The following is a 24,334-nucleotide window of genomic DNA, read 5'->3' as shown; positions in this document are numbered from 1 at the left end:
AGTAATCTCACTTCTGGATATATATCCAAAAGAACTGAAATCAGGTGTCTGATGTCTGCACACCCATGTTTATTGCAACATTATTCACAATAGTTAAGATATGGAAACAACCCAAATGTCCACCGACAGAATAGGTAAAGAAAATGTGGTACGTGCATACAGTGGACTACGAGCCTGGAGAAAGAAGGACATTCTGCCGCTTGTGCCAACACGGATGGCCCTGAAGGACATCGCGCTGAGTGAAATAAACCAGTCACAGAGGGACAGGTCCTGCAGGATTCTGCTTCTCTGTGGAGCCTCAGCTAGGCAAACGCAGAAGCAGAGAGTAGCGAGGTGGTTCTCGAGATCTGGGGTGCAACACCGTGCCTAGAGTTAGCAACTCTCAATGGTGCACGTCAACGTTTGTTAACAGCGGGGCTCTTACGCTAAGTGTTCTCACCACAAAAACAAAAGGAAAAATAAACGAGCACAAGGAGACTTTGGGAAGTGATGGATATGTTTCTCACCTTGACTGTGGTGATGGTTTCAGGGGTATGTGCATATGCCCAAACTCATGGAATTGTACACATTAAAAATGTGCAGTTCTTTCTGCATGGATTATACCTCAAGAAAGTTGTTTTTATTTATTTTATTTAAAGATTTTATTTATTAGAGAGAGAGCACAAACATCAGTCAGAGGGAGAAGCCAGCCCTCTCCCCCCCCCCGCCCCGAACAAGGAGCCCAATGAGGACTCAATCCCAGGACCCTGGGATCATGACCTGAGCTGAAGACAGATGCTTAACCGACTGAGCCACCCAGGCATCCCAAGAAAGTTGTGTTTTTTTTTTTTTTTTAAAGAGACTTTCATTCTGATCCTTGGCTTGCTACTGATTTGCATTTTGACCGTGGATTAATTCACATGCATTCACTTCTCTGGCCTCACATCCCTGCCCCATGTTTGACCCAGTGCCTGGCATGGAGTGAACTCAAGCAAAGATTTGTTGAACACATGATGAATGGATTAATTGATTGGATTGGGTCTGAAGTTGGATCGGGATCCATGGGCTTCAGAGGTTACGCGAACCTCTTGAAATTTCATTCACAATTGTGTATGTATGAATGGTCCCATTTTTTCCTGGATACGGTCAATCGCTTTAGTCACCATTACTATCATTTATTGATGATTTATGACGATACGCTGAAGTCTACATCCTTTATCACATGTAATCATCAGGAGCCACCCACTGTATGAAACTGAAAACCCAGGTTCGAGGAGTGTTAAGGACTTGCTTAGGGTCATATGCCGGATCAGACAGTTGTCAGCCAGACTTCCCAACCTGAGCTCTAAACCACTGTGAAGAATCACTCCAGCTTCTCAAAGAAATATGTGACCCAGAAGGCCAAGAGAAAACATTCTAAGACCCCCAAGAGCTTTATTTCTTTGCAGGACTGTGGGGAATGGGGGACAAAGGGTGGAGGTGGAGGACAGAAGCAACCAGCGGGAGCAGGACAGCGCCCACGCCAGCAAGTCTGCTATTTAGAGCAGCCCCAGAGCCCCCAGAAAGGATGATAAGGGGGCAGGCAGGGGAAAGCAGTTGTAAAAGGAGCCCGAGGAGGGGGAGGGGGCTATCTCCTCCCCCGCCCCTGCTGCCTCCAGCTCACTCTGTCGCCTGATGTCTAAATAAGGCTTACAGGCACATTCTAGGCAGCTAAAAATAAACTCCTGCTCCCCCTCCTGCCCTTGGGCTCTGGCGACCTCCCCAGCCCCGTCAGGGTTCCCCTGGGCAGGACGAGCTCTCCGGAGCACGCCCTCTGAGCTATAGAATCGTGCTCCGCTGGGGACCCTGGGGTTCTGATGGGTGTTCTTCCTGCTGCAAGAGAGATCCTACACGTCGGGATTCCTGAGTCCTACTCTTGGCTCTGCCCTAACAAACCTGGACAAGTCCCTCTTTTCTCTGAACTCAGTCTTCACTCAGATAAAATGCGGGCATTGGAATAATGATATAAAACCCTGGCATTTTTGAATGAAGTCGGGATCCCACACTCTGGGGTTAAAGTTCAGTTTGTCCACGGAGGTTCTTTAGGGTACATCTGTCTGGCAGACTTATTTTTAGCTCACGCGGTATTTTATAACGATCTGAATTAGCTGCCCACACTTAACGATTTGAAGAATTCACATAAAGTTTTGTCTTTCCAGCTTCCCTTGAAAAATCAGATCTGTCCACACTGGGCTGGCTCGTAGGCCAACAAAAGCTCGAATTGGGTAACGGCCGCCCCCTGCCGGCTGGATGGATGTACTACAGATGGCCGCCTACAGGCTCACCCAGGTTTCCGCCCAGCCCTGCAAGCAGCAAGACCGTGTGAGGAGCTCTGGAGCGCTGGCGGTGAGTACTCAGAGCGCGGGCCCATTCAGTTTTGCTTCGCCAGGCACGAGACCCTTTCATTGCTCTACCCGGTAAACACTTGTTGAATGAATGTGCGAGACAGCTAATGGAATGCTTTGAAAACTGTAAAGGACTCGTGTAGAGGTTGGGACGATGGTCCTGGCTAGCAGAAGTCTGGTGCCAGCCAGGGCTTTGCTAGCCCCTGCCCCAGAGTCCAGGTCCCAGGTTCTAATGATGTGGGAAACAAAGGCAGAAGGAAATGTTGATAAAATTAAATGTCCTTATAACCTGCAGCGCATGGACAAATACTTGAGGCAGGCAGAGTATAACCTTCTTCCTGGAAGCTCCCAGCAGTCTTAAAGCCTTGCTAGAGGGAAAAAAACCTTGGTTTGACTATAACAAGGCTTCAGGTTTCCTGCATCTTCTTTTAGCATATGAAAATCCTTTTGGAACTTCCCTTATCTTTATTTCCCTCAGCCCCAAAGTATATCATCCGTTGCTCTTTACAATCCTGGGGCGGCAGCTGCTCTTTCTGCCCGTGGGTCCTGTCCCTGGGCTTTAATAAAACCACCTTTTTGCGCCAAAGAAGTCTCAAGAATTTTTTCTTGGTCTTCGGGTCCGGACCCCACCAACCTCACCTGTATTCCAAAACTACATCACTAAGAAGCTGCAAGATTCTTATACTCCCACCCCCAACCCCCAACCCTGTTGGGAGTTACCAGACAATTAAGGTTCTTTTAAAGACATTGCCTGGACCTCCTGAGAAATCAGGGGGATTGTCCTTGGTTGGAAAATTACTGACAGAAACAGCCAAGGTCTGTTAGACTCAATCTTTCAGAGCTACCTCGGAGACAAGTGCAGGGGAGCAGAGAAAGCAGCAGGAGGGACGAAGGGTAGGAAAGGTAGAGCAGAGCTTTTTAAAGAACAGGCTTCTGGTCAGCCTGCTTGGATTCACCCAACTCACTGGAGCTGGACGCTGCTTCTGGACTGACCCTCAGACGTCATGAAAGCCATCTCGCCTCAACATGCAGTAGCGTAATGTGCAGAGAAGAGAACCCAGGAACGCCAGGCTGTGTCTTTCCTGCTCTGTCTCAGTAAACCAGGAGGAGTCACCCGACACCTTCCTTGGAAGGAAGCAGTGACTCTGTATCCTATCTCTGCCACTCAATGGTGGAGGAAAGTCAGTCAGTCTGGACCCTTGCTACTCTCATTGTGGTCCTCAGACCAGCAGCGTTGGCTTCAAGGGGAGTTTGTTAGAAATGCACATTCTTGGGCTCCACCTCAGACCTGGGGAATCATAATCTCCATTTTAACAAGATCCCAGGTGTTCTGCGTGCATTTTACCGTTAGGTAAAAGCAGCTTTAGACCAGTGGTTCTCAGTGTTGGCTTCACCTTAGAATCCCCTCGGGGGACTTTTAAAAATGCTGATGTCTGGGATGCCTGGGTGGCTCAGTTGGTTAGGCATTCAGCTCTTGATTTCGGCTCAGGTCATGATCTCAGGGTCGTGAGATTGAGCCCTCCATTGGGCTCCACCCTCAGTGGAGAGTCTGCTTGAGATTCTCTCCTTCTCCCTCTGCCTCTCCCCCACAAAATCAATCAATCAATCAATCAATTTTTTTTAAATGCTGGTGTCTGGGTCCCACCCTCGGGGGCAGCCTGGGCATGGGCTCTCAGGTAATTTGTTAAAGCTCCTCGGGTGATCTCAGTGTGTGCCAGTACTGAGACCACAGCTCTAGGCAAAGGCTCTAAGGCGATGAGAATCTTTCGGAGTCAGAGCCATGCAAATTTGTACAGGGGCCTCCCACCCTGGACCCTCAGACTCAGGCTGGTGGGGGAGGTCAGGTCGGCCTGGCTGGTGCTCAGAGGCACCTTCCCCTAGCAGCCAGACCAGGCCAACCCCTGCCCCCCAGGTCATTGTCAGGCTACCAGGTGTTCAGGTTTCAGACGGGTGGGGTGAGAAGCAGGTGGTGCTCCTCTGAGCTCCGCAATCCCGCCCAGCGGTGTGGCTCTGACCCGGGAGACTAGAAGGCATTGCCTAAAGTCAGAAATACCACTTACCATTTAGAGAAAAATTTTTGGCTTCAATGTGAAACTGTTCATTGCCTAGAGCATCCCCTTCCAATATGTGCTTGTGATTCTATGGGCGGCGGCCTGTCCCTTTCATTGCCTCTGAAGTTGGAGATAACGCATGACACTGGAAAATCCTCTTGCTTCGGGACATGTAAATGCTTGTCCTGCGGAGGTTAAATCGACTTCTCTCATCTACCGTGGAAGAGGCAGCTTTGCCTCCATTTGCACATTTACCTCAATATTCCTGATCTACAAATGGGTTTATTCTTTAGACTTTCCTTTGCACGGGTTGCAGCATCCGTATCCCTCACTGAAGAAGTTAAATAAAATCTCTCACGTGTGCTCATTTTCTATCTGTATGAGAGCTACGATTTTACCTTCTTTTTGACAATGACCCTTTACTAACAAGCATAGCCACATTTAAAACCAGATGTCCAGACTGCACCTGGGCAGAAATGAGAGTTGAGAACCACCTACCCACCGGGGCTGTGGAGACTGTGGAGCTCAGATCCCCCAGAAGGGGGCGATGACAGACAGCTCAGTTTCAATGCACTGTTGCCCATGGGAGCACAGGCTGGTGTGTCCAGATTCTCTGATTTTTTCAGAAAAAGTTGGAAATCCACAATTTAAGGAGGAATCACTGGTTTTTATTATGCATTGGCAACTACGTACATTTCTAAGAAACACCATACAAACAAATCGTGAGTTTGAGGCTGGTGTTGCCTGTCTGGTGACTTCTGATCTGACTCAGTGCCTGCTTCATATGCATTTAAAGTGGTAAGCACTCCTCATTGCACTCTGGGCACTCACCATTCCAGCCTCTGCACATGCAGGGCCTCCAGCAACACTGACTCACCGCACAGGGGCACGGCTGGCAGGTCATGCTGGGCCATGTTATTCCAGGGCTCAGGTCCAGTCACTCCTCTAGGAAGCCCATGACCAAGAACGTTAGAGCGATAACAATTTCCAGTTTTCCAACCCGTCACTCCTAGGATGTGATTTCTTTAAGGACAGGAGCGTTGTTTTAATAATTGCCATTTTTATGTATGTGTACAACTCTCATTGGCCAGGTGCTTCTCATCACCGGATGTCACTCTTGGCTACATATTTGCATTGTCTGGAATTAAACAATGTACTGAGGCCAGATATTTAGATGTAACTGGTCTGGAGTGTGGGCGTGGGGGTAGGGATTTTTAAAAGCTCCCTCGATGATGGTGGTGTGCAGCCCCCGCTGGGAAGCACAGCCTGCCTGATGGTCTTGACCATATTTACGTTTCCCACTGGCTTTTACCCCAGATGTTTTTCAATTCTCCCAAGGATGATCAAAGACTGTCCCCGCAGAGAATTCCTACCCGACTCAAGAAGTCCAGCCTGCCATACTTGGTATTTGTTGTCTTCCGGTATAATTACTCTTAGATAGTATCTTGTTTATGTCCTTACTTGCCGACTGCCTTTCTGGAATGGACTTCGTTGGGGGTGGGGCTGGGATTATAACAGTGGGGGCAGGACCTTTATATAGCTCAAATCTTTCTATAGTTTAAATCTGTAAGTATTTGTTGAATGAGTAAATAGTTTAGCACTGACAAGTAGTTGTTTATTATTATTATCATTATTATTTTAATCTTTGTTTTGTTTTCCAAATGAGGAAGCTAAGGCCAGAGAGGATAAGGCCCCTTCCTAGGCTCTCACTGGACAAAGGCCTGGGTCCACCTGCTGTGGAGCAAGTGCTCTGAACAAGATAGTGTCCTTGTAGTTTCACCTGCCACCTTGGTTATGGTCTTTGTTTCCAGTCACTGTGTCTGTGGCTTTCCAGCATCTCCTCCAAGGCCCTTCAGATGGAGGTCAAATACTCTCATCCACAAGGAATGTGCCAGCTCACTGAGAGATCCTCCAAGATGGCTGGGAGCATTAACCTTTGATGTCCAAGATCAATAGGGCTTGTGTGAAGGAGTGTACCTGAGGCTCAGAGACTGGAGTGGGGAGGAAGTGGGTAAAGGGGTTGAAGGGCCTTGGCAGGTGCAAAGATGGAGAAAGAATGATGCTGCAAGGGAGTCAGTGCAGCCCCCTTCCTATTTCCCAGTGAGGTTCCAGGGCAGACTAGCACTGGCTTCCAGTTCCCCTATCTACCACCCACACAGCCACCAAGGAGTATAGCCACATGGGCATCTCTCATCCCACTGTGGGATTAGCTTCAGGAGAAGTGAGTTCAAATTTTTCTTTTGCTCTGGGTCATTGGACAAATCCTCTACCTCAAGGAGCCTGAAAATGTGCTTGCATATAATGAAGAGGCTGTTCTAGATGAGAGAAGGAAGAGCTTGTCAGAATAGGAAGAAGGTATGCAATTTAAAAAGCATATCAACTTTAGCCATTCTGACAGGTGTGAGGTGGTATCTTATTGTAGTTCTGATTTGTATTTCCCTGATGATGAGTGATGTTGAGCATCTTTTCATGTGTCTGTTGGACATCTGGATGTCTTCTTTGGAAAAATGTCTATTCATGTCTTCTGCCCATTTTTAATTGGATTATTTGTTTTGGGGGTGTTGAGTTTGATAAGTTCTTTAGATATTTTGACTACTAACCTTTTATCAGATAACTCTCTTGCAAATATCTTCTCCCATTCTGTAGGTTGCCTTTTAGTTTTGTTGATTGTTTCCTTCACTGCACAGAATTTTTTTATTTTGACGTAGTCTCAATAGTTTATTTTTGTTTTTGTTTCCCTTGCCTCAGGAGACATATCTAGAAAGAAGTTGCTATGGCTGGTGTCAAAGAGGTTGCTGCCTGTGTTCTCCTCTAGGATTTTGGCAGTTTCCTGTCTTACATTTAGGCCTTTCATCCATTTTGAATTTATCTTTGTGTACGATGTAAGAAAGTGGTCCAGTTTCATTCTTCTACATGTTTCTGTCCAGTTTTCCCAACACCATCTGTTGAAGAGACTGTCTTTTCCCATTGGATATTTTTTTCTGTTTTGTTGAAGATTAACTGACTATATAGTTATGGGTTTATTTCTGGGTTTTCTGTTCTGTTCTGTTGATCTGTGTGTCTATTTTTGTGCCAGTACCATACTGTTTTGATTACTACGGCTTCATAATATAGGTTGGAATCTGGAATTGTGATGCTGCCAGCTTTGCTTTTCCTTTTCAAGATTGCTTTGGCTGTTTGGAGTGTTTGTGGTTCCACACAAATGTTAGGATTGTTTGTTCTATCTCTGTGAAAAATGCTAAACAACAGGTGCTGGCGAGGATGTGGAGAAAGAGGAACCCTCCTACACTGTTGGGAATGCAAACTGGTGCAGCCACTCTGGAAAAAAGTGTGGAGTTTCCTCAAGACATTAAAAACAGAACTACCCTATGATCAGCAGTTGTACTACTAGGTATTTACCCAAAGAATACAAAAATACTAATTCAAAGGGATACATGCACCCTGATGTTTATAGTAGCATTATCTGCAATAGCCAAATCATGGAAACAGCTCAAGTGTCCATTGACTGATGACTGGATAAAGATGTGGTAGATATACACAATGGAATATTACTCAGCCACGAAAAAGAATGGAATCTTGCCATTTGCGATGATATGGATGGAGCTAGTGTGTATTATGTTAAGCAAAGTAAGTAAGTCAGAGAAAGGCAAATACCATATAATTTCCCTCATATGTGGAATTTAAGAAACAAAACAAACAAGCGAAGGGGGAAAAAAAGAGAGACAGTTAAGAAACAGACTCTGATGGGGATTAAGAAGGACACCTGCTGTGATGAGCACTGGGTGATATATGGAAGTGATGAATTACTATATTGTACATCTGAAAGTAATATTATACTATGTTAACTAACTGGAATTTAAACAAAAACTTAACAAAAGCATATTAAACAATCAGGTAAAGTCTGGAGCTGAGTTAATAGTAAGGTGCCAATGCCAATTTCTTAGTTTTTATAAAAATACCCTGATCTTTTTTTAAAATTTAAAATTAATTAGTTAAGGCTGAAGAGTCCAAGATGGTGAAGGAGTAAGAGAACTTAATTTTGTCTGGTCCCAAGAACTCAGCGAGATAGCTATCAAATCATTCCGAACACCTGAGAACTCAACCAGAGATCTAAGAAAAGGATAGCTGCAAGTGTGTACGATTAGAAAAGTGACTTCTGCAAGAATGACAAGACAGAAAAACTCACCTCAAAAACGAGAACAAGAGGCAGTACTGACTGCCAGGGACCTAATCAGTATAGACATACGTAAGATGTCGGGACTAGAGTTCAGAATAACAATTATAAAGATACTAGCTGGGCTTGAAAAAAGCATAGAAGACTAGAGAATCGCTTTCTGGAGAAAAAAGAACTAAAATCTAACCAAGCCAATATCAAAAAGGCTATTAATGAGATGCGGTAAAAAATGAAGGCTCTAACTGCTGGGATAAATGAGGCAGAAAAGAGAATGTGATATAGAAGACAAAATGATGGAGAATAGAAAGCTGAGAAAAAGAGAGAGAAACAAATACTGGATCATGAGGGGAGAACTCAAGAGAAAAATCTTTGACAAAGCAGGAAAGAATATCCAATGGAAAAAAGACAGTCTCTTCAACAAATGGTGCTGGGAAAATTGGACAGCCACATGCAGAAGAATGAAACTGGACCATTTCCTTACACCATACAAAAAAATAGACTCAAAATGGATAAAAGACCTAAATGTGAGACAGGAATCCATCAAATCCCAGAGGAGAACACAGGCAGCAACCTCTTCAACCTCAGCCACAGCAACTTCTTCCTGGACACATCGCCAAAGGCAAGGGAAACAGGGGCAAAAATGAACTATTGGGACTTAATCAAGATAAAAAGCTTTGCACAGCAAAGGAACCAGTTGACAAAACCAAAAGACAACCGACAGAATGGGAGGAAGATATTTGCAAATGACATATCAGATAAAGGTATCCAAAATCTATAAAGAACTTATCAAACTCAACACCCAAAGAACAAATAATCCGATCAAGAAGTGGGCAGAAGACATGAACAGACATTTCTGCAAAGAAGACACGCAAATGGCAAAGTGCTCAACTTCACTTGGCATAAGGGAAATACAAATCAAAACCACAATGAGATACCACCTCACACCAGTCAGAATTGCTAACGAGAGATGTTGTTGAGGATGAGGAAAAAGGGGAACCCTCCTACACTGTTGGTGGGAATGCAAACTGGTGCAGCCACTCTGGAAAACAGTATGGAGGTTCCTCAAAAATTGAAAATAGAGATACCCTATGACTCAGCAATTGCATTACTGGGTATTTACCCCAAAGATACAAATGTAGTGATCTGAAGGGGCACCTGCACCCCAATGTTTATAGCAGCAATGTCCACAATAGCCAAACTATGGAAAGAGCCCAGATGTCCATCGACAGATGAATGGACAAAGAAGATGTGAGATATATATATATATATATATATATATATATATATATATATATATATATATATACACATATACATATATATATATATAATCTAACATATATATGTATATATATTAGAATACTACTCAGCCATCAAAAAAAGAAATCTTGGGTATTGTGCTAAGCGAAATAAGTCAATCAGAGAAAGACAATTATCACATGATCTCACCGATATGTGGAATTTGAGAAACAAGGTAGAGGATCATAGGGGAAGAGAGGAAACAATGAAACAAGATGAAACCAGAGAGGAAGACAAACCATAAGAGAGACTCTTAACCATAAGAAACCTAAGAAACCGTAAGAGGGTTGCTGGAGGGGAGGAGGGTTAGGGATGGAGTAACTGAGTGACGGACATTAAGGAGGGCATGTGATGTAATGAGCACTGGGTATTATGTAAGACTGATGAATCACAGGCCTGTATGTCTGAAAGCAATAATATGTTATGTTAATTGATTGAATTTAAATAAAAAATGTTTAAAAAATACGACAATGCTTTTAAAATAAGATTTTTTAAAAAGCGAATTAGTTAACTTCTAGTAGAGTTTAGTGATTTATCAGTTGTGTATAACACCCCGTGCTCATTACATCAAGTGATAAAAATACCCTGATATCTTAATGTTAACAATGGGGAAATTGGTAGAGTTCTGTACTAGTTTTGCAACTTTTCTGTAAATTTAAAATTAATTCCAAAATTAAAAAAAATGTATAAAAAGAGATGATGAGTTAAGTTTTAAATTCTACTCATGCGTTCATTTATTCAACCAAGATAGGTTGCTTATTATGTGTGAGGTCCTAAGTACATGTTAATGACCAAAAGTCATGAACAGACATTTCTTCAAAGAAGACACACAAATGGCAAACCCCGCTGTGGGGTTTACCATCTAGTGGTGATTTGGCGGGAATAATATATCCCTATGGCTTTTTTAAAAAGCAAAACTCAACTACAAAGCGTTAGAGCTTAACAAAATCTTGGTTGTGGGCTATATAAGCAGAACCCTTGCTCTATCACTCCCTAGCTTTGTGACCTTGGCAAAGCTAACCTCACCGCCTGCGTTTTCCTCAGTGTTAAGATGGGGCAAAAAAAAAAGAGATTCCCTCATAGGTGTTTAACAGTGCTTAGCATGCATTAAAGCACTTACTCTCGGTTATTACAATTATGATTACAATCATTAAAAAGACACAGTGATTCGTAGCATGGATACAGGAGAGCATAATATGAACAGGGAGCGTGACATTTGGTCAAAGAATGCACCCGGGTTTAAAACAAAAAAGCTTTTCAGGCAGCGACTGGCCGCGTGACTTTAGACAGGGCAGCTCCTCCCCGCCCCCACGCTCCGCCCCTGCGCTCCGGCCCCGCCCCTTTCGGCCTCAGGCTCCGCCGTCGCGGGTCAGAAGCTGGGGCTTGATGCCCACGCCCAGAGGGAGGGGCTGAATCCGGAGGGACAGCCCGGCTGGAGTCCCGAGAGGTCTGTCTGACACCAGGCCCCGAAATCTCACAGCCCCCGCCGGGCGGAGCAAACCCGGAAGCGGCCGCGCTCAGTTTTGCATAGCAATGACCAGCTTTGCATAACCAGTGAAGGCAAGCATTTAAAGGCGCCGCCGCTGCCACAGACCTGGTAGTCTCGCGCAGACCCACTGTTCGCGATGATCCCACAGATGCAGGCTCTGCTCCTGATGGCCTTGGGCCTGCTGCTCGCCGGCCCTGCGGCCCAGGCACACGTCGTCTTTAACCAGGTGAGCCCCCGTCTCCTTTCGGCCGTCGGCTTCCAGCTTACCGGCCCAGTTGGGGTGGGATTATGGGGGCGGCTACTCCGGTTTCTAGAATTCCTTCTCCTCAATAGAGCCTCCCAGAGTCACTAACTGTGGGACTCTGAGTGGGTCCTTTTCTCTGTCTGAGTTTCGGTTAAGTCATCTGTACAGCGAAGGTGGGCGTTAGGCCTTGTCTGCTCCAGACTTTCGGGGCAGGGGTGATCTCCCTCAGGTCTCTCTTGGCCTCGTCTTTCTGAACATCTGAGTGAGATCTGGCGGCACTGCAAGGCTAAGGAACTGCTCCCAGGCCCAGAGACTCAGCCTTGTTTACCTGCCCCCCCTTACACCCCCTATAAGAAGGCCTGACACCTGTCTCTTCCCCTTCTGTACTGCTCTGTGGCTCAGCTCGTCCTGATGGGTGGGCGGGTTTGAGAGGCTTGTTCTTCTGGTGATAGAGATCCAGCCCTGTGACCTACTGCTTCTATTTAAGGTCACGAAGAGTCTCCAGCTTCTTCCTTCACTTTTCACTCACCCCACGCTCCACATGCTTGGAAAAGGGAAGTTCTGTCGTCTGAGACCTGGAAAAGCCTACTTCCACTGCCTTTTTGCTGCACAGCTGTGGGCACGACACAGATGGTCTCTTCATCTGTAAAATGGGCATGATGATACCAACCTGCCTTTCTCAGATGGGTGTGGATGAAGGGAAATGCTTTTATGGGTAGAAAGGCTCTAAAATTTTAAACAAGTCAAGTGATACAAGCCAGTAGGCTTGGCCTCACCCTGCCCCAGGGGCAAGGGGTCCATTTTATTTTTCCTGTTGAATGAAGGCATAAGGACCTCTTGGCCTTATTTGCTCAGAGAATTCCCAGTTTGTCCCTGAGTGGAGGTTGAGAATGTTTCTCTTGGTTCCAGGGCTGCCCGCTATGAGGTGGAGTCTGGCTAGAGCTCTACATCCCCATTCTCTTATATGTCTTGGCCATGGATACTATCCCAGACCAGAGGGCTTTAGATAGATCAGCAGTTTTGGGGAGGCCCTGAGACATCATAGAGTTCACCCACCTCGCTCAGGCCCCTTTCTCTTATATGTCTTGGCCATGGATACTATCCCAGACCAGAGGGCTTTAGATAGATCAGCAGTTTTGGGGAGGCCCTGAGACATCATAGAGTTCACCCACCTCGCTCAGGCCCCTAGAGGATATGGGCTTTCCTACCATTGTATAGCAAGAGGCACTTTGTTTCCTCTGGGACCATGGGCCAGATAAAGGCAGTGGGGTGATAGTGATCATTTAAGCATCTAGAAACTTGAGTTTTATTTCCTTTTCTAGCATTAACCAGTCTCTTGTCACTGGGCTGTGGCCAGCATTAGACAGTGGGGAGAATGTCTAATCCCGTGCTAGGCATACAGTAGGTGCTTAATAGACTCTGTGACACTGTGTAATGACTGTCATTTATTGTACACATACTCTGTGCTTTGTGTTGAGTTGTGTGCTCTTTTTTCTAATAAGCTTTTTTGGGGGAATACTTTTATTTATTTATTTTTAAGATTTTATTTATTTATTTGTCAGAGAAAGAACAAGAGAGAGAGCACAAGCGGGGGGAGTATCAGGCAGAGGGAGAAGCAGACTCCCCGCTGAGCAAGGAGCCCAATGCAAGACTCCATCCCAGGACCCTGAGATCATGACCTGAGCTGAAGGCAGATGCTTAACTGACCAAGCCACCCAGGCGTCCCTGGGGGAATAATTTTAGATTTACAGAAAAGTTGTGGAGATAGTGTAGAGTTCTCATATACGCCTCACCCAGTTTCCCCTAGCGTTAACATCTCCTATTACCGTTGTGCGTTTGTTCGAACTGAGAAACTAACATTGGTTCATCACCATGAACTAAACTCTAGACTTCATTTGGATTTTACCAGTTTTCCCATGAATGTCCTCTTTCTGTTCCAGGATCCAGTCCAGGGTGCCACAGTGCCTTTGTCATCAGGTCTCTCCAGCTTCCTCTGGTCTGTGGCAGCTTCTCAGTCTTGTGTTTTCATGGTTTGACAGTCTTGAGGAGTGGTGACCTGTACTTTCTGTACAGACTTCTCTTTTTCCCAGTAGCCCTGTGAGAAGATATAATTATGCCCATTTAATAGATTGAGGAAACTGAACCTCAAGAGGGTAACTTCACCCAATGTTTTCAGCTGGTATGAGCAGCTGAGGTATGATTGGAACCCAGGTCTGTGACGTATACCCATATTTTTGCCTCCAGAGTTCTACCTTTCCCCTCTGCCCTATGTTGCCTCTTCCCACGTGTTGGCCTATACTGGGGATGGTAAATACAGTAGTCTCCCCCTTTTCTGTGGTTTTGCTCTCTGTGGCCTGGAAGCCCAGTATGGAAGCGGAGGATCCTCCTTCTGACATCATCGGAAGGCTAGTAGTAGCCTAATGTTATATCACAATGCCTGTGTCATTCCCCTCCCCTCATCTCAACAGACAGGCACTTTCTCGTCTCACGTCATCAACAAGAAAAAGGGTGAGTGCAGTATAGTGGATACTTAGAGAGGCCACATTCACATAACTTTTATTACAGTACATTATAATTGTTCTACTTTATATTAGTTATGGTTCTTAATCTCTCACTGTGCCCAATTTATAAACTAAACTTGATCATAGGTATGTATAAAAAGAAAGTATGCATAGAAAACAAACATAGAATATATAGGGTTCAGTGCTATCTCTGGTTTCAGGCATACACTGGGGATCTTGGGACATATCCTACACAGATAAGAATAACTGCTCTGCCAGGTCTGGCCCCTACTGGGCATTGCTAATCCTTCATGCCTCCTTTTCCAGATGAGACTGGACCCAGCTGCAGAAATCATTGCCACAGAAACCTCTGGTCAGGCAATGGGAAACCATGTTGTTTTGCCTCCCTCAGGGCCTGAAGGAAAGGGAGCTTGGGGGAAGGGAGGGAATTCTTCATCTCCAACAGGACATTCAAGAGAGCTGCCCCAGCCTGGAATGAGTCCTCGATGTGAAGCAGGTTGCCTCAGCACCTGTGAAAGCAGCCCCAGAAAATGGCTAGTCCTCCTACCAACCCTCCAGCCCACCTCTTAAGTCCAGGCATTCTTTCATTTGACAGTGGCCTCTGAACTGGTCTCCCCCTTCCAGACTTGTCCCTCTCCAATCCATTCTCAACCATAAACCGGAGCATGGCACTCTCTTGCAGTGGGGTTCCATTGCATTATAGTAAATCCAGGGTCCCAATTATGACCTGCGAGGTCATACATTAAATGACCTTGCCACGCCTCCAGCCTCATCCGTGTCAGTCATCTGCTACACCTAGCCCAATGGCCTTGTAGTGCCCAGACCAGCTAAGCTTCCTACCACAGGGCCTTTGCCCATGTTGTCTCTGCCTGGAGAGAACATTCTTTCTCTCTGTGCTTACATGGCTAACTCCTCATCCTGCAGGAGTCCAGCTTAAGTATCGTTTCCTTACCACCTTATTTAAGCAAGCCCTTTGTTGCTGTCAACATGACCTCTGTGCATTTCTTTTCTGGCACTCAGAAATCATGGTGCGTAATACTTATTGGCATTAGACTCTAAGCTCCTCAAGGCAGGGCAAGAACATTTCTAATTGTTTACCACTACTAACACAGACTTAACCCAGGGCTTGCCATCATTGCTCCCTAAATATTTGTGGGATGAATACTGAAGGAAACATTTATTGGTACCTACCCTGGGTAAGGGGCTGTGGGGCATGAGGGCATGAATCAGACCCTGTCTTGTTTTTCTTACTCATGTCATGACATTTCATTCCAAGGGACAGAAACCCATTCCAAGAAGCTCAAGTAAAGGGAAGTTTACTCCAGGTATACAAGGAATCTCATGGAACTAATGGCAGGAAGTGGAGGCTGGGCCATATAATGGCTTTCATTCTGTGAGCCAGCCCATGCTTTGGGCCTGGCATCGTGCGAAGAGCTTCACATGCACGCTCTCATCCTCACAATCGCCCTAAGAGGAAAGTATAAAGCCTTCACTTCAAAGATGTGCCAAGGGGAAACTGACCTATAGAATCATGTGATATGGTGGCTGTGCCACGCTTGTTGACTCAAGTTCTGATTTACCCTCTGTCTCACTCCAGAGTCATGCCTTTCACTGCTACCTCATACTGCCTATTTAGACGGGAGTGGGGGTGGGGAGGGGACACTTCTGTTCTCTCTTCCAGAGACCAGCAGAGCCCGTAGTTCTTGCCTCTTCCCAAACTTTGGCTTGGTCGTGGGTCACAGGTCTAGGTGTTGTGGCCTCATCCCAAAGGTTATGACTCAGTGACAGCACAAAGTCCTCTAAGTGATTTTTGCTTCAACCTCCATTTCGCAGAGGCAGAGAGAATCTGTCAGCCTAGCTTGGGTTAGGTGTTTTCTTTCAGCCCAGTTAGCTATGTTGATGATGGGGTCAGCTTGGGGGTGTAGGGCTGGCTGGTTTTCCTTCTAAGATGGGATGTGCATGGTGGGAATGCCTAAAGTGTCTCTTAGATGGCCTTCAGGGGGGCTGGGAAAGGGGTGAGTGGGCGGGCAGAGTCTGCACAATATACCAAGTTGTTAAAGATCATAGACAAGTAGGCAGGGTTCTGTGGGAGTGGGGAGTAAGTGGTATTGTGTAGCCGGACAAGATGGTGGAATCCGGAGACCTCTGGGGGATGTGGATGAAGAAGAGGGAGTGGCTCAGCAGAGGTGAGGAAGGTGATTCAGATGGGGCAGGGCATGGACAATAGGCTGGGAGGCAGGAAGCACTGGTTAGGATTGGGGAAGCTTGTTCACTAGGGTTCATCAACAAGTCCCCTCTGGGGGTCTCTCTAAGGGTGTCCTATTCCCTCCCTGGGCTGATTGCATACCCCTTAACAGTGGGGTTTTCCACTGTGTTAAGTTTCCTATTGTTCCTGGCCCTGGATTGGGCATGGGGTGTGACATGAATAAGATCCTGGGTGTGGAGCTGCAAAGGTGAATCCTCCAGGAGCTTCTCTCTAAGGAGATACCAGAACTGGCTGGAGAGGGGTTGGGGGCTGGGAGTGGGAGGTCAGAGAAGGTACACACCAAGGGCAGATGTGGCTAGTCACCTGTTTTAAAGCTCAAGGTCTGGTATATTGTGCTTTATAGATTACAGCACACTTTGGGGAGATTGTATCTTTTGGGTCTTTTAGTATAGTACTACCTAGGAAAAGGGTACCACAAGGGTTATCCTGGGCTTACAGATACGGAGTTGCAGATAAAGCTCAGGGAGGGGAGGTACCTTGCCCAATATCACACCATCAGTAGCCTGTTCTGTTGATGCTTCTGACCTGTGAGGGTTCCTTTTGTCAATGTTTCTTTTCTTTCTGCCGGATTTTTCCTTGGCCATCCCAGCTGGGTAGCTTTTCCTGGGAGAACTGCGATGTTGAGAAGGACCCTGTGGTGCTCAGAAGCTTGACTCTGGAACCTGACCCTATTGCCCTTCCTGGGAACATAACCGTCAGCTCCGAGATCCAGATCGGTGTCCCCCTCAGAAGTCCTCAGAAGGTGAGCCTGGGTGTGGGCAGGGTTGGGGAGGTGCTGGAGGGGAGGTGCCGGGGGCCAGCTGGCAGGGGCCCTGTGGGATGTATGTTCGGGCACCTGTGAGTAATTTTGCAATCCTGGATTTCCCAGATAGATTCATAGACTGTCTAAGAGCTCCAGTTGGGCAATGTTGTTGTGGTGCTGTTGTTAATTATAAAACAGACACATCACTTAGTAAGTATCGTATAGTCACTTTAGAAATCACAAATTGTCAAAAGGCGGGGAGAAATATATCACCTGAAATCTCACTACCCAGTGATAAGGGGTAAGCACTTTTAACATTTGGTAGGTGAGGCTTTGGAACTGTCCCCCATATAATCACATATAACACACATATTAATTTTTGAATGGATATGTATGAAAAAAAGAAGCAGTGCTCCTTGTAAATGTCCTGCAATGTCACTTCTCAGGAGATAGTCATGGTTAGCTATTTACATGATTGTCAGAATGTTTTCTACATTTGTAAATATATGTACATTTATACTTGTGGGTTTTTATGGCATGTGCTATTAAACTTACTTCTTTTGGCATCATCCTATAGGTTCTATACCTCTTTCTATGGCATTTGGCATCAATCTACCTAATTTTTTTTTTTTTTAAGATTTCATTTATTTATTTGACAGAGAGAGAGCACAAGCAGGGAGAGTGGCAGGCAGAGGGAGAGGGAGAAGCAGGCTCCCCGCTGAGCACAGAGCCTGACACGACACTGGGCTCCATCCCAGGACCCTGGGATCATGACCTGAACCAAAGGTGGACACTTAACCTACTAAACCACCCAGGCGCCCCTACCTAATTCTTTTTAATGGCGGAAATATTCTGTTGTAGATCTGTCCTCGTGTACTTAACAAATCTATTGTCAGACATTTAGTTTGTTTCTGTGGTAGCTTTTTGTCTGTTTGGCTTTGTTTATTTTTTGGCTGTTAGAAATACCTTTGCTGAAATTATCCTTGCAGTGTATCTTTTTGTCCTTCTCTGACTATCTAGACACAGACTTTTTAGGTCTTTAGATACAGATTGCCAGAGTGCCTTCAGATGTTTGAACCCATGTATCCTCTCCAACAGATTGGCCAGCAACAGGTTTGCCTTTTTCCATAAATTTGTTGATTCTGAGCATTTTCTAATAATGTTTTCCACTATTTTATGTCATCCCTAGTGAGGTTCGATGTCTTTTCATTAATTCTGTTGCCTTTTGTATTTACTTTGGGATTGGCCAGTTCGATCATGTCTGTTTCCTCTTTTGGGGGTGGCTATTTACATGCTTTTCAACAGAACCATAAAGGCTTTCCACTTATCTATTGTAACACCATGCATTGTAGTCCTTCTCACTACTTTGAATTGCTGCCTTATAACATATTCTTATATGCCCTTCAGCTTGTCTTGGTGCAGATCTATTCTGGCACGAGTTTTATTCTGATTCTTTACAAGGTTTCTGGTTTGGAATCTATCCCTGTAACTACCCTTCCACCTGGTCAAATCACAGCCTCTACCGCATAGGTTGCTTGTGGACAATTACTGAGTTAATAATGTGGAAAGTGCTGTGCACAGGACCTGGCCCACAAGACCTGCTCAGAACACATTAACTCTTGTTAATAGTTCAATTACTGTCAGTCTTTCCCTGCAGCCCCTGGGACCCGGACAGAAGCCCCGGATATATGTGGACTGCTCTCGGGCCCTGCCTTCCTCGGTACCTCCTTCCAAGTCTTCTCCAGACGAGATCCTTGCATTTTGTTTAGCTGAACTTCAACTGATAATGTAGCAGGGTCCCACAAATGCCATTTCCGTGCTCCTTCTGCTGAGCCCAGGGTGCAGGACTCTCTGACAGGTGCTCTCCTGCCACTGTTACGCAAAACGCTGGCATTTCCATGACACCGTGCATCTGTCTTGGAAGGAAAAAACTGGCGATCTCCTGCCCTCAGCCTGCTTTCCTTGGCTTCTTTGAAGGCCATTAAGATGGACACCCCCCCTTTCCTATTATTTAATTACCTGTCATAAATTTGGGCCATTGCACTTTTTAAAAACTGCGCTCCGATTCCCTCTGTTCATTCCCTTCCCCCTACAATTCTCTTCTATATTTTTGGTTTAGTTCTTTTACTTCTCAGGTAATGTGCGTATTAGCTATTAAATGAAAGCCTCTGAACACTGTAGGAGAAGAGATGATTAGCCTCGTTTTACAGATAAAGGACACTGAGGCTCATAGAAGGGTGCAGTTTGCCCCAGGTCCCATGGTTATTAGCACATTCAAGGCTGGGTGTCTTTATGTTGTGTTGTCCCCTGTTCCTGAACTCTTTCAGGCAGGGAGGTGGACTTAGTGCTTGGTGTGTTTGTAGGAGAGTGCTCCAGAACTTTCCCTTGCTCAGCAGAGACCCCTCGGGAGAGTGCCCGGACTCCAGCCCCCATACGAGCCTGGAGGCCTCAATGGTTCCAACTCTTGTTACTGAGGCCCAGAGAGCAGAGTGAGTGGTCCAGGCCCACAGCCTGTTAGCAAGAGAGCCAGCCCATTCTCTCTTCCTCTGACCTTGCTGAAGTGGAATTTTTTTAAATCCAGATCTCATCTCGGACCTGGATGGACTTAATCCCAGCTGCAATGTTGAGAAGCTGGATGCCCTGGATTCCATGAGCCATGGGCAAGACTGGGGCCACCCAGGAGCTCCTCTTTTCCTCTTTTCACTTGTTTTGTAGGATTCGGCATAATTTATAACTCCCTTTTGCAGGCAGTCTCTCAAGTTCCAGTCTCTGGGACCCTGGTTTTCCCATCCTCAGGAATCCTAAATCGCTGCTTTATTCGGCATATACGCTTATTTGGGGCTTTTAGACGTGGCTTTCAGGCCTGATGGTTTGGACTTCCCCCCTCTAAAATCATGTACCTGCAGTGCCCCTGCCTGAGGCCTGTGGCCTTTATAACTGCCCCCTTCCCAATGCCTCACATGGCTCCCCTTCAGTTGCTATCAGTGTGTCTTTATCTAGAGGCCCTGTGTGCCTATCCATGTGGGAGAGGCCAAGAGAAATCATTTCAACCTGTAAGAAATTTTAACTCTTAGGATGTCAGAATGGGTAGGTGTCTTGGAGATCATGAGGTCCAAATATTCCATTGTCAGGATGGAGGAGTGGAGACCTGATGGGGAAGGGACTTGCTTACGGGCCCTGGCAGGTGCAGGGCTCCTGTCCTGATTACCTGTCAGTGCTTCTGTCTGTCTTGTTGTGGGGACAGGTCCCGTGACAGAAGTTTATTTAGATCGAGCTACCTAATTGCCACAGAAGTCTTGGGCTAGAGATATTGACAGTACCTTATTATCTAGCCTTGCTTGCTTTCCTGAGCCATAGGACCAAGTAGGTTGAAAACAAGGGCTGGGAAATGAGCCATGGTTTGCAGTCCCCAAATGGTAGGCATGGCTGTTGCCTCAAAAGTGTCTGTTGCCTTACATTCCGTGCACCCCCACTGAGTACCTCTGATGCTGTGCTTGTCCTATGTGGGGGAGGCATGGCTCCTGGTAGATACAGCCCCACAGGCTTCTAGCCTGATGGGAGGACCCTAGGCAGGACTTGACCCCCACTGGTCCCCTCATCTGGGCGTTTCTGCTCAGGGCATAACTGACTCAACCATTTTTCTTGGGATATTGGTGAAACGAGGGGAGGGGAGACGGTATTGGCTGAGGGAGAAGGTAGGACAGAAGGTCCTGCAGGAATTAATGTTTGGATTTCAGGCACTGTGCCAAGTGTTTCATGGGCACTGTCTCACTTGATGGGATCTTGTGAGAGAGATAGGCATGTCCTGCTTTTGGAGATAAGGGAACGGAAACTGAGAGAAGGAGCTCCAGGCAAAGGCGCAGTACTAGGATGTGACAGGATTAGCTTTCCAACCCAGGCCCTGTGGTTCTTCCTAGCCAAAGGGGCTGGAGCAGGCTTGGCAGGAGAGCAGAGAGGATGCCTGGGAGGGGACTGTGTGTGAGTAGGGGTGAGGGATGCTGTGTGTGTCAGCAGAGCGAGATGAGGTCAGCAAGGGAGGCCATTTGAGTTTGTCCACCCAGGATCCAGAGTATACTAAAGTCTCCCTTCCTCCTGGACCTGGATCCTGACATCTAGGGCAGTTGGAAGACTGAGTCCACAACCTGGGGAGCCAGCCCGAGCCCAGCAGGCTCTAGGGGGGAATAAGCACCTATCCAGGATTTGTCTCTTAAACACAAAAGTCCTAAATCAAGTGAGCCTGGAGGCTGGGAAACATGGAATTGCTAAGATGTCAGAACTGAAAGGGATCTTAACATTGTGGTTTCCCTGCCATAACATCCACAAGGAATCAGATGCTTGAGTGAGCTAACTTCCTCCTGCCCTTTCCTTACTGTTTTCCCTTGATACATTTTGGGGAGTTGAGGGCACGAACATGGTCGAGAGAGACAACTCACTTAGTGAATGCCTGGCACACACCAGGCACAACTGGGACTGTCTGCCTTGAAGTCCCGGCCACTTCTGGGTCGGCTGCAACTTCTAGAACAGGAATAGCATCATGATGGCATGGAGGTGTGAAGCACATCATAGATCTTCTCGTCCAGCTTCTCTCTGGATGTAGGGCTCCTTTGGTGGCTTCCCCGACTGAGTCCAGGGAGCCCACAACTTCTTGGAGTAGTTCTGTCTGTGGCAACCTAGCTATCTGTAATGGTTAAGAAGACCTTCCTTTATATCAATCCCAAAGTGATCTCCCTATAAATTCCTATTGTTTTGAATTCTGTCTTGGGGCGCCTGAGTGGCTCAGTCAGTTAAGCGTCTGCCTTTGGCTCAGGTCATGATCTCAGGGTCCTGGAATTGAGCCCCACATCAGGCTCCCTGCTCAGTGGTGAGTCTGCTGCTCCCTCTCTCTCTGTAATCTTTCTTGCTCTCACTCTCTCTCAAGTAAATAAATTAAAAAATCTTAAAAAAAATAAATTCTGTGCTTGATGGCTATACAGAGAAAATTTGATCCAAGGATAGAAAATAGGTTTCTGTTCCAATCGGCTGGCAGGAGCTGAGATCCTACACAGACAAGGGCTCTGAAGCCAAGACTGGGCTGAGAAGGGAAGTCTAGGAAGTGATGCTAGTTAGCCAATTAGCAGTTAGATGACAAGTTCATTTCAAATCCAGTGTTACCTTCCACTGATGGTAGTAACACCATAAAGAATTCCAAGACTGTGGTTCAGTGAAGGGGAAAAAAAAAAATCACAGCAATGATTAATACCTGCCACGGTCACAGGGAAAGTTACCATTGGGATACGTGCCACCTTATTGTCACTTCTGGATCAGAGTATCTCCAAGACCCCATCCGATGAAAAATTCTGTGATTAAAATAAAATGCTGATCTTTTAAGAGGTAGAAGGGCTGTGATGTTTGCCTTGGAATTCATACTGATTCAAACTCTTTCTCACTAGCTGGAATTACATATAGAGAAGGAAGTGGGCGGCTTCTGGGCCAAAGTCCCATGTGTGGAACAACTTGGTAGCTGCAGCTATGAAGACTTCTGCCAAACACTTGATTCTTTAATTCCCCCTGGACAGTCCTGCCCAGAGCCCCTGCACACCTATGGGCTTCCCTGCCACTGTGGCGTCCAAGCAGTAAGTACTTAGGAAAGGAGAGTATTATTTCTGTGGCTGGCGTAAAGACATGGGGTTTGGAGAGAAGGGTTCTTGCATTCTCCTCCTGCAGATCTGGATGTCTGTGGGTGTACATTGGTGTGATCTATCCCGAATTGCTTATGTCGGGGGGCCTTGGTTTATCCATCTGTGAATTGGGAGACTTGAACTGCATTGTGACCTCCAGTGCCCGTGAGCTGTAACATTCCATGCCCTGTAGTACTCTGGCAATCTCTAATCTCCTGTGGCTCTCAGGAGAGTGGGAAGAGGGGCAGTTCATGGCTGCCGTCTTACAGGAGAGTTCCAGGAGAGTCCCATCAGTAGGCTCCCACTGACCTGTGATCCATTGGTTTTCCCGCAGGGCATCTATTCACTGCCCCGGACCGAGTTCACCCTGCCCAAGATGGAGCTGCCCAGCTGGCTCAGCTCCGGGTCCTACCGCATCAAGAGCATCCTCAGCAGTGATGGGGAACGTCTGGGCTGTGTCAAGATCTTTGCCTCTCTGAAGGGCAAATAATGTGGTGGCACCAGCCACAGCAGAATGAAGGGGTATGAGGAAGATGTCCCTCTTCTTCTGTCTTGCATTTGCCAAGGTGAAATTCTGTCCCCCTTCAAGCCCCTTTCTACAATGATGTCACTTCCCTCACTGAAAATCATTTTGTGCCACCGATGTTTTAGGCATGGGCAGGCAGCCCTAGCCTCAGGAGGAGCTCGGCAGTTCTAGATGGCCCACTACACCTGCCAGGCCGGCCGCTTCATTTTCCTCCTCCAACCTATGATTTTCTGTCTTAACACCTTAACTTGTTTTCTGAATAATCGAGGAATGGGACTAATATATTTTGAGACCCCAAGTTCAGACTGACCCAGTCTTGGTTTCCTGAAGTACCTTCATGATTTTCTTGAATTTTTTTTTTTTTTTTTTTTTTTGGTCATGGAGTTAAAAGCAGAATGAGAGTATTAACAGTTTTTGTTTTACTCCAGTCCCCTCTTACAATGAAGGGACTGAAGTAATTCACCTTAGTCTCTTCCTCCATTAACGTCTGTGATTAATTCAGTTTTCTTTTCTAGATTTGCCCAATGAACAGTGAGGCATAGCGTATCCTGGGGAGGTAGGGCACGTGGTGGAGGGCTTCACTGGGAGAGGTATTTAATAATGCTCTATGTATTGCAACTAATGAATCATTGAACTTTACATAAAAAACCAGGGATGTACTGTATGGTTACTAACATAATATAATAAAAAAATATTTAAAAAAAATAAGGAATCTTTAAAATAACCAGAAGACAAATGACACCAAATTAATAAAAGTGTAGATCAAAAAAAAAAAAAAAAAAAAGAATGCTCTATGTATTTAAGATAGTTTACAAACTCTCATGCTTCCTGGGCCAAGCATGAGACCTAAACGAGTGAGGATGACCACAAGGAACATATTACTTCCAGACATGTCCTTTTCCCCCTTTGTGTAGCAGCTCTTATCCACTGTTACTAGGCAGCTGAGGTCCAGTCTTGAGCTTGGGCTATTATCAGGGATGATGGGGCCTGAGTTGAATAGA

The 24,334-nt window shown here is 46.1% G+C and overlaps 1 protein-coding gene across 2 annotated transcripts; it reads left to right on the top strand.

Moving 5' to 3' along the window:
• Positions 1–2,211: 2,211 nt before the first annotated feature.
• Positions 2,212–24,120, top strand: GM2A (ganglioside GM2 activator). 2 transcript variants are annotated; one of them, XM_087867846.1, is made up of 4 exons: positions 2,212–2,364; positions 16,998–17,150; positions 22,580–22,762; positions 23,142–24,120. In XM_087867846.1, the coding sequence occupies exons 1-4, from the start codon at positions 2,269–2,271 to the stop codon at positions 23,295–23,297; spliced, it is 588 nt and encodes a 195-aa protein (XP_087723972.1). In that variant the 5' UTR covers positions 2,212–2,268; the 3' UTR covers positions 23,298–24,120. The 2 variants fall into 2 exon arrangements, with proteins under 2 accessions (XP_087723972.1, XP_045671285.1); XM_045815329.2 differs by lacking the exon at positions 2,212–2,364 and adding an exon at positions 11,278–11,602.
• Positions 24,121–24,334: the final 214 nt, after the last annotated feature.

The sequence above is a fragment of the Ursus americanus genome, chromosome 15 (assembly GCF_024610735.1).
Source record: "Ursus americanus isolate L20-20 chromosome 15, mUrsAme1.1.p, whole genome shotgun sequence".
Classification (NCBI taxonomy): domain Eukaryota; kingdom Metazoa; phylum Chordata; class Mammalia; order Carnivora; family Ursidae; genus Ursus; species Ursus americanus.
This window is presented reverse-complemented; position numbering and strand designations above follow the sequence as displayed.